The 14,355-nt window shown below is 34.1% G+C and overlaps 1 protein-coding gene across 2 annotated transcripts in view; it reads right to left on the bottom strand.

The window, feature by feature from the left end:
• Window positions 1-14,355, bottom strand: part of LOC150107367 (uncharacterized) — a 199,522-nt gene that overhangs the window by 94,367 nt on the left and 90,800 nt on the right. The window contains exon 1 of one of the 2 annotated variants that reach the window (XM_090391846.1): window positions 3,471-3,894. The exons of the other annotated variant lie outside the window; for it this stretch is intronic. Coding sequence (XP_090247972.1) covers window positions 3,471-3,502 — 32 coding nt within the window. The 5' untranslated portion in view covers window positions 3,503-3,894. Of the gene's footprint in view, window positions 1-3,470; window positions 3,895-14,355 lie in introns of those variants that run through there. 2 annotated transcript variants of the gene reach the window in all.

The following is a 14,355-nucleotide window of genomic DNA, read 5'->3' as shown; positions in this document are numbered from 1 at the left end:
AAAAACAACCCCCCCTACCTCCGTAGAAGACCGGCTAACTCACCTTTGGTTGAAAGAGACCAGATAAAGAAGGTTCCTCACGTCACTGACGGGAACTGAACCCAGGTCTTTCCGACCAAAGGGCTTCGTCTATACTGACTAAACTACGGAGGCTCAAATAAATTATTTATTTATTTTATATATATATATATATATATATATATATATAATTTATTTCTGTTACTTTCATAGTCGTTCTACCGAACACCACACTTCACCACCTTCGATTTTCTGAAGTGGTGACAATACACATTGAAAAACAGTGCAGTGGTTGTCATACCAATTTCATTATCACAATTAGAATATTAAAAGCACAATAATGTGCTTACATCAGAGGGCAAAAATACTTGCATATATCAAAGTACCTCGTGCTTTTTAGTAGAGTTACCTGCCTTTACAGGTGTAAAAGGCTCCCCCTCCCTTCTCTCCATTCCAGGCACAAAAGAAAAGTTGTAAGCATGTTGTCAGTAATGATCGCATACTTTTGTAGTTAGTCCACAATTTTGGCATGACTCCAAGCCCCTCTCTAGTGATTTACAAAATGTTCAAGGACCAGTAAAACATTGTCTTCTTTCATATTCTTAGAGCAGCCATAATATATCTCTGGAGACTTAAGATGAATCATGACAAAGACAGACCCATTTTTTTTTACATTATTCAAGATTGAAAAGATCGGTAACTGAAAACAAAACCGAGAAAGATGTTGGACAAGAAAAAAAAATTGTTATTTTTTTAGAGCAATGTGGAGGGGGGGAAATTGCCACTTCTGCATTTCTGGCACGGTTGTCACATAGTAGTCTAGAAATAGCTACGATTATTTTTTTCTTTCACTGGGTGCTTAGATAAACCTGACTGCAGGAAAGATTTTTTTTCCTATACAGCAGAATAGTGGGTTCACTCTGTTTTTATTTACTAAGTATTCAGTCGGTTTTCATCTTCCGAAAGATTGAATGGTGTTGGATGATATACATTCAGGAGGACCGTCAACGTATGTAAATATTGATTCAGTGTAACGCAGGGCTTCGTTACAGTGTTTATGCTTTCCCTGTATCCCATAAACATTCCATCAGCAAGAAAAAATCCGATATTACTTTTCAGAAGACACTCACGAACGGGTTATGAAATCCCAGGAAAAGGAAAAAGAGTTAATCATCTTGCGAAAGCCATTTTGTACAGATGGTGAGATTCAGCTCTACTTTTCGAGTAGAAGGGAGACATCATTTGGAAGAAGAGCGTGAAGGGTATAAGACTGTTTGATAAGAAAATATGGCAGAATTCTCATCCGAACTATAATATATGTTTTATGTGAACCTCCCCCCTATAGTACATGAGTATTAGTACTGTAGATGGGCTAAGGTTTTATCAGAAACCCTGCCCTAGAGAACGAACACGAAACCACTTCATAACAGGGAAATGAAATTCATCTGCCGCCCAAAGACATTCACAAACATCAATGTTTACAGTATACACACTACATGTTTTCAAGGTAGCATAAAAGTACTGTTAAGTTATAAATTAAATTTTGATATGAATTATCTTTAATTTCTTATATTTTTATTATGTGGTATGTATATTTATTATTTTATTGTATATAAATACTCGTAACATAATTTAATAATTAAATTTATTCCCTATATTCAATGTATTTATTCATTAAAGTTATATTATAGCTTTAACAGTGCATCATATGCATTCTCACACATATCCATACTCTATATCATTTTGGCGAATCGAAAGGTTAAGAGGCTGACAAATAGGAAGTAAAGCCCAGTAGCGTATGTACTCGCTAATCACGCACGCTAATAATGTACTATTTATTCTTAAGTCGCCTACTTTTAAACGACATTTTTATTTAATATTCTACATTAAAACTTTATATAGTAATTGATACATTACATTGAATCTCATGACGTAATACTATCATTCTGACACACACACACACACACACACACAAAACAATAATCGCACTAGAAAACCGATTAAAGAAATTGTTCGGAGCTTGAACCACCCTTTCTTCCTAATAATTTCATACATATGGAAATTGCTCCCAACAACGATTGAATACTAAAAACATTTGATTTTCTTTGATTCATATATATGAATATTTATTCTGTTTTTACTAAAAACGCGCACCCGCGTACACACACACATGCCCATTTTAAGTTATTTTCAAATGACTCTTTTGAAAATAACTTAAAATGGACATGTGTGTGTGGGCGCGCGTTTGAAAGGATTACTTGCATTTTCAAATAAAAATATGGAGTAAAAACTATAAAATGAGTATTTTTGCTGTCAGTGTTATATATTTACGGCTTTAGGCACATTTTATGTTTAACCATTCTTGGGTCGCTTTAAATATGTTCATTATTACATATTTTTACTCCACATCATTTTTCACGAAGCGACAAGCACTCGAAGTTGGCGAGCAGAGTACAGAATCGTCTATATTTTGTGTATGTACACGCTGACAATTCTTAAATCTTTTCAAAGTCACATGACACTATAACCGTATAAAAATTTGATTTGAATTTACTAAAACTTCAATATTTTCCCTATTTTGCTTATTTATTTAATAATTCATCATTCTTCTGCGAATAATGATTATGCGTTTTATCTACTGACATTTTACTGAAGGGGAAAAAAAAAATCAAATCACTGAACAGAAATTCTATAAGAATTCCAACCAGAATGACCTTCATATAGTAGACGAAAAACCAACAGGACGTCAAGATGCAGACATCAGGATTATCCAATAACTAAAATTAGAATAAAGCCACAAGGCAAGCACGCATTTAAATCATTGCATATAGCACGTGTGTGAAGTGGTGTCTGAAAATAAATAGATTAAACAAAATTAATAAAAATAAAGCGCTTTAAAATTAATTAAACGAGAAGGATTTAGCTACATCGTAATATGCTGCGCTTCTCTCTCTTATCAGCATTTTGAACATATTCAAAGATTACAATTCGATAAGGGCACTTGTATTTGATGATGCTGTTTATCAGTTTCAAATCTAGAATACACTTTGAACGTTGTTAGTATTCGAATAATTTAATTATGTGATATAATACTGAAACAGTAGAAATATGAAAAACTCTTTTCAACCAGGTCCTTTCTCACCCCATGATTCAATTATAATCCTTATAACCGTGAATTAAATCAGAATGGCTGAAGGTTCCGAGCTCCTCGTTCCAACTGATAACAGCTGATCAAAACTGTTGACAGTCCTTTGTAATGGCACACCTGCTCACGAATTATTTATCTATGGTTCAAGCGAGCAGTCCTATCTAGTTAGTGATAAACACTCGCTTGACGCATGGGGGAACTGTTCTAGCCAGTAGGCGCTATCTCCTCCCTAGTGTCTAACTACGTGCGTTAAGCGCTTAAGAAATAAAAGGCTGCCGGAGACGATCAATGAAAGAGAACTTACTCGCTTTGAGGAGGAACTTCGTTCAGAACCATGGTGACGTCGTAAGCCCTTGTGCACGAGGACAAGTAAACAGCGTTCCTACTGCATCACTCTCGCTAAGAAAAGGGGAAAGTAAACGAAGCGGCGGCCGCCACCAACACCGACGTTGTCAGAGGAGTTCAAATATCCGCAGTGAAACAGCCGTTGTAGTTTCATGCATTCGAGAAGGGGAAAGAAAGATCCGTCACGGAACAAGCACAGTTAGAAGTCAGGACTTCTCATCCGTTGCCAGGTGTAGTACCGCTTCTCTCAGGTACTCCGTCAACTGCGTTTCTTGGTACCGCTCGAGTACCTTATACATGCATACATATACACACTTGCATATACACTGCACGTGACGCAACAAAACCCTTGGCAGCTGCACCACTAGAGCGTTCCAACACCCTCGGGAACAAGTGCCGTCAGTGGCGCACAGCTGCCGGCTTCTATTCTGGGGCATGTCGGGAACGGACGGACTGATGCGGAAGCAGTGGAGCTGAGATGTTTTCGTAGTGGCGGCGGCGGATGAGAGGATTGTGGCGCGTGTCAAGTGGTCATGATGCACTCTTTACTTTCTCCTCCTTCGCCCAGTCATTTAACTGAAAAGAGAAATTGTTCAGTTTGGCTTCGTGTTATTTTTCCTTACCAACACAACGTTTTGTTCCTTGTGTGTACTATGTGAAGAATAATGTTGCTAAAATGAAAAGCTTATTACTGTAGCAAGTGGTAGGCAGTCCCATGTACAATATACATAACGCACTGTAATTATGCTGCAATACAGTAATTATAGCATAATTACTGTAATTTAGTTCAGTCAGTAAAGGATGAGTTAGGTAACAAATTGTTGCTATCAAGAAAGTCACGGTAGGGCATTTACTGGGAAAATGATAGCTACTTATTAGTGATTGCTTGTCCTAGACATGAAAATTGTACCTTGCCTGAAGATGCAATGAACTTTCTAGGTATGCTATTATTGGTCATCATCAGGGCACAAATCAATTATATGTCAATTTATACGCAGCAAGTTTTAACTATTTCCCATACCAATTACACATAGAACATCGAAAGGCGAAACCAGCTTATAATTCCATTGACGTGATTGAATAGAAATATCATTCAAAATTCAACGATATTTAATATACAACCAAAACAGACCCTTTTATAGGGTCTAGGAACTAGAACATAAACCTTTGAAGAAAAAAATCAAAGAAAAGTGACATTTAACTGATTCATTCTAAGTTTCAAAAACAAAAAAATACTGACTTGATGAACTTCACACTTACAGTATGAGGAAAAACTACAAACACATATGACTAAGAGCATGAAATCTTCGGCATAGAATAGGAACATTATTTACCTAATACTGTAATTTTCTTCCTACATAATGAATTATTGTGACAGGCATTTCTGTTTTTCTGCCCATTTATTCTTCCTCAGGTCTAGTAACTAACCGGCCTGTTAAGCATGAATCTCAAGCGTAGCACTTTCAGACAAGCTCAGGTTCAGTTTTTCTGAGGTTTCCCAGCTGATCTCATCGAAGTTATAGAACGATTGAATCCATGATGGCAATTCGCTCTTCTGCGATCAATACTTTTTCCAGGCACTTAAAAACTGGCTGTCCACTGGTGTGAAAAGTTCCAGTTTATCGCTCGAGTTCCTTTCCTGGAATGCTCTTCAGAATTGTTTCCCATCGAGTTTGGAAAAAAACGAAGTTTCAGTCAAAAATGAAAAATCAGCGAATAAAACTTATACACCTTTAAAAAAGGTGTACAAGTTTTATTCGCTGAAAGGTGCATCTGGAGGGGGGGGGGACAAAATAGACTGGAAAACTTAAATATGATTTTTTGAACAAAAGAAGCACTCCAGGTGGAATTCCTAAAACGAATTTGTTCAATGCGAGATTTCTTTTCCATTCTGTTTTTCACCCGGTTCTTGTAAAAGCACAAGCAATTGTCGCATGACTATCTCTTCTTTTTGTTTCGCTTTGTTTTTCCTATTAGCAAAAGGAACATTAAAGATTATGCACTTGACCGAGCAACTCTGTCAACCATGAATAGTTTTCCTAATACTACTTTCTCTGGAAGGTCATGATTTCTTCTTTATTATATCGGCACTGCGATATAATTAAGAAGGAAGTGCTCCAACTGGCATCTCCTTTATTTCGTTTATTAAAAGCAATTCTTTGAATAGCAATTGTGCTGCCTTTCATAGCAGACCGATAACGATGTAACATTAGTTGAAGAAACTACCAGCATTCGGAAAGCTGGGAAGTGTCTAATATGTTTTTTTTTTTTTTTTTTTTAAAGGACAAAAAACTACATTTTGCCTAGCTTGTGAAAAGTTCATACAAATAGTATTCAAAACATTTTCTAAGAAAATTACATTCTCCCCCCAACATATACAATCATCCTTGGATTCGGTCCATAGGGACTCTCGTATTTGCTCTTTCGTATACAAAAAAGGTCAATCACCAGTAAATGTATTTGCACTGTGTAACTTGGCGTGTGTGTATATAATATATTTCATTCACTAATGCAAATGTGGATATAATGGAAAAAATAACTGTTGTTGATGATATTATATCGATCCTCTCAAAATATTCAACAGAATGTTTAACTTACATCATTCTTACTCAGCAAGTTTAACTTAAGTAAACATAAAATCTAGCCATCTCTAAATACTAGTTAAAGAACTTGATATTTAATTTCAAATGCCTTGCTTCCTCTATTTACTGGGTTTCTTTCCCAGTCTACCGCGATAAAACCGAAGTGTACTAATATGGAAAATTATTTTTAAATATGGCGATGCAACTTAAATACACGAATAGCGTAAAATCTGTTGCCAAATCAAATTGCAGCCATTGCGAAATGCATATTTTTTGGTGGAGTAAAAAATAAGTGACATGAAAAATATTCTTTTAAAACACGCTAAATGTTTCTTTTCGAGATGAATAATAGAAACGTAACTTTGCCCTTGGAATCAAGACAATGTTATCGCAACTTATGACGAATCTTACTTCCGTCCATGATAACAACATCTAAGGAGGAGAATGGGGGGGGGGGAGGAGAGGAGTTGTATAAAACTATATTGACGATCTTAAAATATCAGCAAAATTATTGTAAAAACTGTCGGAATGTTTAACTTACATCATTTTTACTCAGCAAGTTTAACTTAAGTAAACATAAAATCTAGCCATCTCTAAATGCGAGTTAAAAGAACTTGATATTTAATTTCATATGCCTTTCTTCCTCTATTTACTGGGTTTCTTTCCCAGTCTACTGCGATAAAACAAATTTCAGTGCCAGGTGTTATTCCTGCCCAGAGTTGGAGATTAATTTTATGCTAAGCCCATCGCAAGCCAAGACAGGCGTGTTACATTCATCGCACTGTGACGTCTGTCAATGTAAACAAAAAAACTATTATACAGAGGCGAACAAGATAAAATTCTTGGCATGTGCGAGGACTGGTCTAATTTAAGTATCATAAATTTAATCTATCAGCTTAACTGATCCGTTTTGTACAATTTTACTGAAAACTAAACAGATCTAAATAAAATAATATATATATATTCACACATTTGAAATTACTAATATGCAGAGAAAGACAAAAATTAAAATCGGAAATACTGAATGATTTTACAATATAAAAATTGAAAACGGAACAGAACAAAACAAATAAGGATTCTTACTTTAAAATAACTGATTTTTTTATAAAATTTTAGCCCAACATACTGTGGACATCTCAAAACGGAGCGGCTATCCAGTCGTGAGGAATACTGTTGTTTCACACTTTGTACTTCTTTAACTGCACCTTTCTAAGATTTCAATAATAATTTGATCCGCGTGATACAGAACGCACATCCATACCATAGATATGTTTTTTTATGAGAGTGGAAGGAAAAAAGAATACGAGATCTAGTTGTTTAAGTCACTTGTTGCATATAGAGAAATACAGAAAATTCCAGAGGGAAATTCTAAGCTCCAAAACTCCAACAAAGAAGGAAAATGTAAGATATTCATCCTGAGATCAAGAATGGAAACTTTCCTGTTCGAAAAATTATCTGTTATGGGCGCAACTGAATTTATTCGATTCCACAGAAGGCCAGCGTTGTCCTCACTAAAAAACAGAGGATATCTTTGGTTGTACGTGCAGCGCAGTGCTAATATTGCATTTTTACAAACGCGTGAATCTTCTATAAAATTTTTCTTCGAATAACCTTTTAAAAGAACTGAGAAAAATATTAATTAAAAAAATAAAACAAGTTCTCTAACGCCATTCTAATTATGGTTTGGGAAAAAATATTAATACAGCAGCGGGAAGGTTTATTTATTATACTGCGTTAGTGTTGCATTTCACATTCCTTTAGCAGAGTGATGTGCGTATTTTATCATCACGAAAGCTCTCAATGTGGAGCCGAAAGCAGGCTTGGGGATCTAACGAGAGAAAGGAAAAAAAAAAAAAAAAAAAGCCTTTTGGTGGCGAGTCCAAATACATGGGACTGCTTCAATATAATCAGTCATCTTAGTGACTTTCTTCTTATGTGTGGTAACTGAAATACATCTACAAAACGGATGGACATCCATAAACGATCGCTTTGTACCGAGTTTGTGGTATAGAAAACAGCTGATTCCAAGGCAGTTCTTTCATTTTAATGAAGTGATGAAATGTGGGACAGCTTATCTCTTGTGTGATACGGATAGCACAGAAGGAACGAGAGGCATTGTATACTGACCATAGAACTCAGTCTAACAGCATATCTGAGAGAAGAGGAATATCCTGGGAGTGATAAACAATGATCATCATCACCTATCATCAAATTACTTAATTGTCACTGGAGATTTTTCAAGTACTATCAGGAAAATTCCTCTCCGAGCGTACTCCATATGCAAATATTTTTAAAAGCTTGAGTAATATTAGAAGAGTAGAGCCTATTTAATAATTATATTTTCTTTACTAGAAATTCATGGATTAATTATGTATGATGCATCAAATAATGTCATATGGATTACTTTGATTCAATAGTTTAAGCTTGTGAGTCCAACAGGAGCGAAATCTATAAAATATTCTGTTCCTCCAGTAGTGCGTGAGCAGAACAAATGGAAAAACCATGTGGGATCAGACAGACCGAACACGTTAAGGATGTTCTACAAAAGAGAAAAAAATTGTGATGTTTTTTGGAAAGCAGTACAACGCATGGACTACAGTCACTGTAGACGCACATCAATAATAGCTGAACATCTAAGAGACTCGATGCGAGCAAATCCAAAGTGCTCAATTTAAGGTACTAATTTTTTTTTGTCCTAGTCAGACTGTTACTCTTTTCACTCCTAGTAAATCACCTAAAATGGCTAATTACGGAAGTCTTATTTATTCTGCCACAAGAAGAGTTTATGCAAACGTAAATGAAATATTCAACTGCGTATTGAGTAACTTAAATATTCGTATGGTTTAGAACAGAAAATCGAAAAAAATTCATAATTAACAAAGAAAGTACTTTTAGGACAAATTCAGAAAAACGAGCAGTCAAAAGTCAATTAATCGATCAAGGAAGAAAGGATTTTTATTGATTGCGGAAAGTATTTTTGCCATTTGATTTGAGAAATAAAATAAGAAAACAAAAGAATTTCAAAACCCGTCAGATTTCAAAGCCATATTTCTTTTAAAAAAAAAATGAGTTAAAACACCCGAGCAACACCGGAATAATTTTGCTAGTTCTGTTATAATTCTGGATACAAGTGGCAATATGAACAAAATGGATATCAAGAGGCAATCCGATGAAAGAGATCCCAACAACACAAAACGGATCGAGGATAATGTGAAAACTTGATTCATTATGGACGTAGTATGAAGCAACAACGACTGAATGCTTTTAGGAGTCAATGTAATACAATTTTAGATATAAGATGCATTAGAACAGAAAATCAAATTCATAATTAACGAAAGAAGTACTTTTAGGACAAGTTCCGGAAAACGAGCAATCAAAAGTCATTTAATCAAGTAACAGAGCTAATCTGAGGTGGTATGGTTACTTAAACAGAATGGGACAGGAAAGATTAGCAAAACAAGTGTTCTCTGCCAGGTTGGCAGGAAACCAACCCAGAGGAAGACCAAGATATAGGTGGATTGATACAGTAAAAAGTGCCTTAGACGATAGAAATATAAGATTTCTATCGTCAGATATCTTGACTGATTTGGAGGAAAATTATGTAAGTTAGTAATGATGCAAGTTTTTCATGTAGTACTATCATATCCTGTACACCCCTTGTGGGTACACGGCAGGAATTTGATGATGCATTAGTCTACGTAACAAAGTTCAATGATGGCAGAATCACTTGCGTAAAAGTTAAACATAACGTGTTGCACATTTTGAAAATATCTGATTGAAGAAATTAAATGATAACCATTTTAATCAATTTGTTTAATTTTTAAAATGGTGTATTAAAATTGTTATAAATCGACGCCTTGTTTCAATTAACTTTTTTTTTAAATGTATTTTTTGGCTTCCAAAAGGTTTGCAAGAAACTAACTGGTGGCAAAAATCATTTATGGGTACGAGATCGAGTTGTTAAAGCAGAGATTTTTTTTTTTTTTGAAAAAAAATAAATGTTGTAAATCGGACAACCTAACCAGTAGCTTAAGCTGCAAGTCACATTTTTGTGGCATACTGGAACTATTAAGCAAGCCTATTAAGAAATTCCTAGCTGCTGGTAGGGTGTGTCTTAAACCCGTGCTAGATGCAAGCAATTATCATTTGAGATAAAAGACGGCAAGAGTATAACAATCATCTACCGTCATGAGTATTTGAAACTGGAAATAAAGGATGATGCTGGAAATGACCTTGACTTAAATCAAGGTCGTTTCTAATTTCGGAAAATTATTTTGTTTGCTGTTCGCGAAAACAGACGCGGCCAAATTACTTGTTTCAATATGTCTGGAACTGCCATATAGCACTTTAAAAGGTAAAATCAATAAAAATATGCAGTGGTTGTGGGAACTGTTTCAAGGTCATAACACTTTTATTATCTTATCGTTTTTCTAAACTAATTAGAGATTCTTCCGTAAACGAACTTTTTTTAAATTGATTTTATCAGCATTCTCAAATTTTAACATCACTAATCTATTCGTGTATGAATCAGTATCTACTGTTATACTGGAGCGATAGTATTGACGTTAAAAAGAAAAATAAATCTCCAAAGACATCTCCCATGACCGAAATACATTTTAGTTATCATTCTAAGCAAACAAATGGAAAAACCAAACTTAAGAAGCTGTATGGAGTCACTAAAATGACACTTGGAAAGAGCAGCACATTCATTTGAGAAATGACAACTTAATTAAACTGGATAATTCCACAAGCAATAAAATTAAATTCAACTGGAAAAGAACGGGCAGTGGAATTCAGAACTGAGTCGCAACTCAATTCTCAATTAGCTGTGCTCTTTTTCCAAATTTTATTCAACTAATAAAGCTGAATTGCTTTTTATAATTCAAAAGAAAGGACAGCGTATATTTATCAATACAATAATAGACAGCAAAGAAATTAAAAACACTTCTGACAAGCGCTTTATTTTAAGGAATATGTGCTACGATGATCTCGCCATACACAGAAAAGATTTAAACTTTTTAAGTATTAAGACGGGGCTTTCTGGAAAATTTCTGGAATATCAATGGTTTTACCGCTACCTACAGAAAAAAAGCCATTCAGTTAATCGATTTTTTCTCCATCCAAAACAACGTAATGTGCAGAGAATTACACGAGAAGGGACTGATTAGAAAATACTAAATTATGTGAAAGTTTGGAAGATTATGAGTATCACAATAATGCTTATTAAGCAGCTCTACTGAGATGAAGTTTTAGATGATGAATCTGGAATTGGCAATTCTCTCTCTTTTTTATTTTTACTTACATACATGAAGATTTTAATCAATTTGTTTTTTGCTTTGTAAAAAAACATTATGAACTAAAACATTTTACGGCATGCAAATCCTTTAGCAAACAATTCATTTACTTATTTTTATCAAGCCTAATTTCACGTAAAAAAACAATGTAAAAAACATGTAATAAAGTGTTGACCAAAGTGACTTACACAAAAAGCTCACTAAGAATTATCCAAACACTTAGTATTTTCTAAAAAGTTGTGTCATATGATAAAGTCTAAAACGTATGGTACTAATTGAATATAAAATTCATGATAATTTAAAATTTTGTTTACGGCCTCCTAATTTAATATTTGAGATAAGAGATGGCGCCACAGTTCAGAGTGTGGATTTGCATGGAAACTTCACTACAAGACGGTTGTCATGACAACATCTGTTCGCCAATCCAAAGTGCAAACTATCGTAATCTTATTTCAGTGGTGGTCGTTTCTTTTTATTTTATCTTCGTTTTGTAAATATTTCAGTAGAAACAACGCATCACAAGGGGAAAAAAAAAAATTTTTTTTTCATCACAATCCAAAAAATTTATTTGCATATAACGTGCAAATAAATTTGTTGGTTTTTCAGATTGTATTACCATCCTTTGCCAACTGAAAAAATAGTAGTAAAATCATAACATAACAAAACAAAAATAATAAAATAAAATGATCGTAGACAATAAAAAAAAGTGTACATCGTGTAATATTCATGTAGAGCAGTGGTTCATAACCTTTTCGAAGTCACGGAACGCTTTTGATTATAAGAAAAATTTGGGGAACACCAAAAAGCATTAGGGTCAAAAAACTAACAATAAAAATATGCATGAATTTGCCTTTTATAAAAACTGAACTTATTTTAATGCGACACTTGAGCTTGTTGGCGTTTGCATATTTCAGCAATATCAGGTTTAATATGTGACATAGCTACCCTTATCTCTTTGTCTATATTAGTAAGTCTTTCACGCTTTTTGGTGTGAAAGACTTACTAATTGGCTCACATAAATATGATGTTGAAAACTGTAACAGAAATTTTCAGTGCCTTTGTGGAAAAAGATGGGTATTCGACTTGGACAAAAATCCAAAATTCCTCAAGAGTTATTTGAGAGAATTTCATATTTAGAGTATGATCCATTGACAAGGTAACTAATTGTTGTTCTTGTAACGAAAATTCAGAACTCGATGTATTAAATGTCCCAAATGGATTTCGTATCCATTTGGGACAGTTAATAAAAACTGTCCCAAACTCCATAATAAAGAATTTTTATTATGGAGTTTCACTCCATAATAAAAATCCCCTCGGCATTTTTATTATGGAGTGAAAGAAACATATCTACTGTCTTTTTTTTTTCTGATATGCGGTTTTTTCAAAGAGACACTTTTTTCTGAAAAGCTGACAGTGGATGTCAAAATATTTCTATTTTCCCCTTGGATTAAGGTTATTTAAAGTAATTAAAAACATCGGCTAAATATGCCATTTTAGCACACCAAATATCATTTTGAAGACATTTTACAAAAGCATCTGTACCTTCATTTTGAAAAAAAGAAGCCAATTATCACTCTTAAGGTTCTAAAATTCGGAATGGCACTTTACCGCTGGATAGCCATTTTATTTTAGTGTGCAAAAGCAAAGATTCGTACTTTGCTTCTATAGACATGCAAAGTTTAAAAAAAAAAAAAAAAAGACTTGCTTTTAAAGATCTTGACTTTATGTAATTTACCATTTTTACAACTTGGTCTAGTATCAGTTTTAATGTTGTCGGTAATGTTTTTGAAACTAGGGATTTTCTGTGCAAAAAATCAGTGCGTAGATATGTTTGGGTTTATTTTGTTTGCAAGTGTAACAAATCCTTTTATAGAGCCTTCTATTGATCGAGCACCGTCCGTACAAATTCCTGCACCCAGCTCCCATGAAATTTTAAAATTTTCTAAATATGACGTAATAGTGTCAAAAATATCTTGTCCTGTTGTACGTAGGTAAATTCTCTGTAGTACAGAAATTGATTCACTATTTCGTTTCATTAATGAAACGAACGAATCCTATTATATGAGTTTTACCGCTAATGTCAGTGGACTCGTCGATTTGTAAAGCAAAATGTTGTTTGGAAAATTTATTGGTAACTGTTTTCTCAATTCAATATCATTTGACATATTTTTAATTTTATTTTTTATTGTATCATCCGAATGAGGAATTTTCATAATTTCCTTTTTTGCTTCGTCGCCAAAAACATAAGGTTTAGTATTTCACAACATGCTGGTAAAATAAATAACTCTGCTTTAGTATGCGGTTTTAATTTTACAGCAATTAATTCAGCTACCGATGATGCAAGTTGTGCCTAATTAAACTTTTTAACAGTCTTTTCAAAATATTTTACTTGTTTAACTTGCATGTCCAACAACTCTTGAAATGATCTTTAGTTTTTCAAGCAAGATTGGCGTGCTTCATAGTAAAGTGTCATGTGACATCTTTCACCGGCGGAACACTTTTAACCAGTTCGGGGAACACCGGTTAAGAACCACTGATGTAGAGCAACACATTTCATTGTTGTAGACCGTTTTGTTTTGCTAATTTAAAGCAGCCCATCTGAAACAAACCAAAATTGAAGTGATTCAAAATTTTAATGGATCCTCAACACAGACTTGACCAAAGAATCTGACATTCTACATTATAATTTCATCATTTCAACCGACGACAATATCGACAATTGTGGATATTATCGTCGGTTTCTTAAGAACTGTCAACGCTGTCTTCTGAGAACTATTTTAAATAACAAATTTATAGAGAATGCTGGCACTTTTGTAAGAAATCAATGTTATGAAGCTTCGATCCACTTTTGGCTTAACCAAAAAAAAGATTCAATTGAAATGAAAAGTGAATCACGTGGACATATTCTGTGTCTCCCATTCCAAATACAAAATTTTATTAGAATTCCATGCACCCAGAGCGAAATTAC

The sequence above is a fragment of the Typopeltis vanoorti genome, chromosome 4 (genome assembly GCF_054136105.1).
Source record: "Typopeltis vanoorti isolate ZY-2024b chromosome 4, IOZ_Tvanoo_1.0, whole genome shotgun sequence".
NCBI lineage: Eukaryota > Metazoa > Arthropoda > Arachnida > Uropygi > Thelyphonidae > Typopeltis > Typopeltis vanoorti.
The sequence above is the reverse complement of the archived record's forward strand: the minus strand, read 5'-3'. Positions and strand labels throughout refer to the sequence as shown.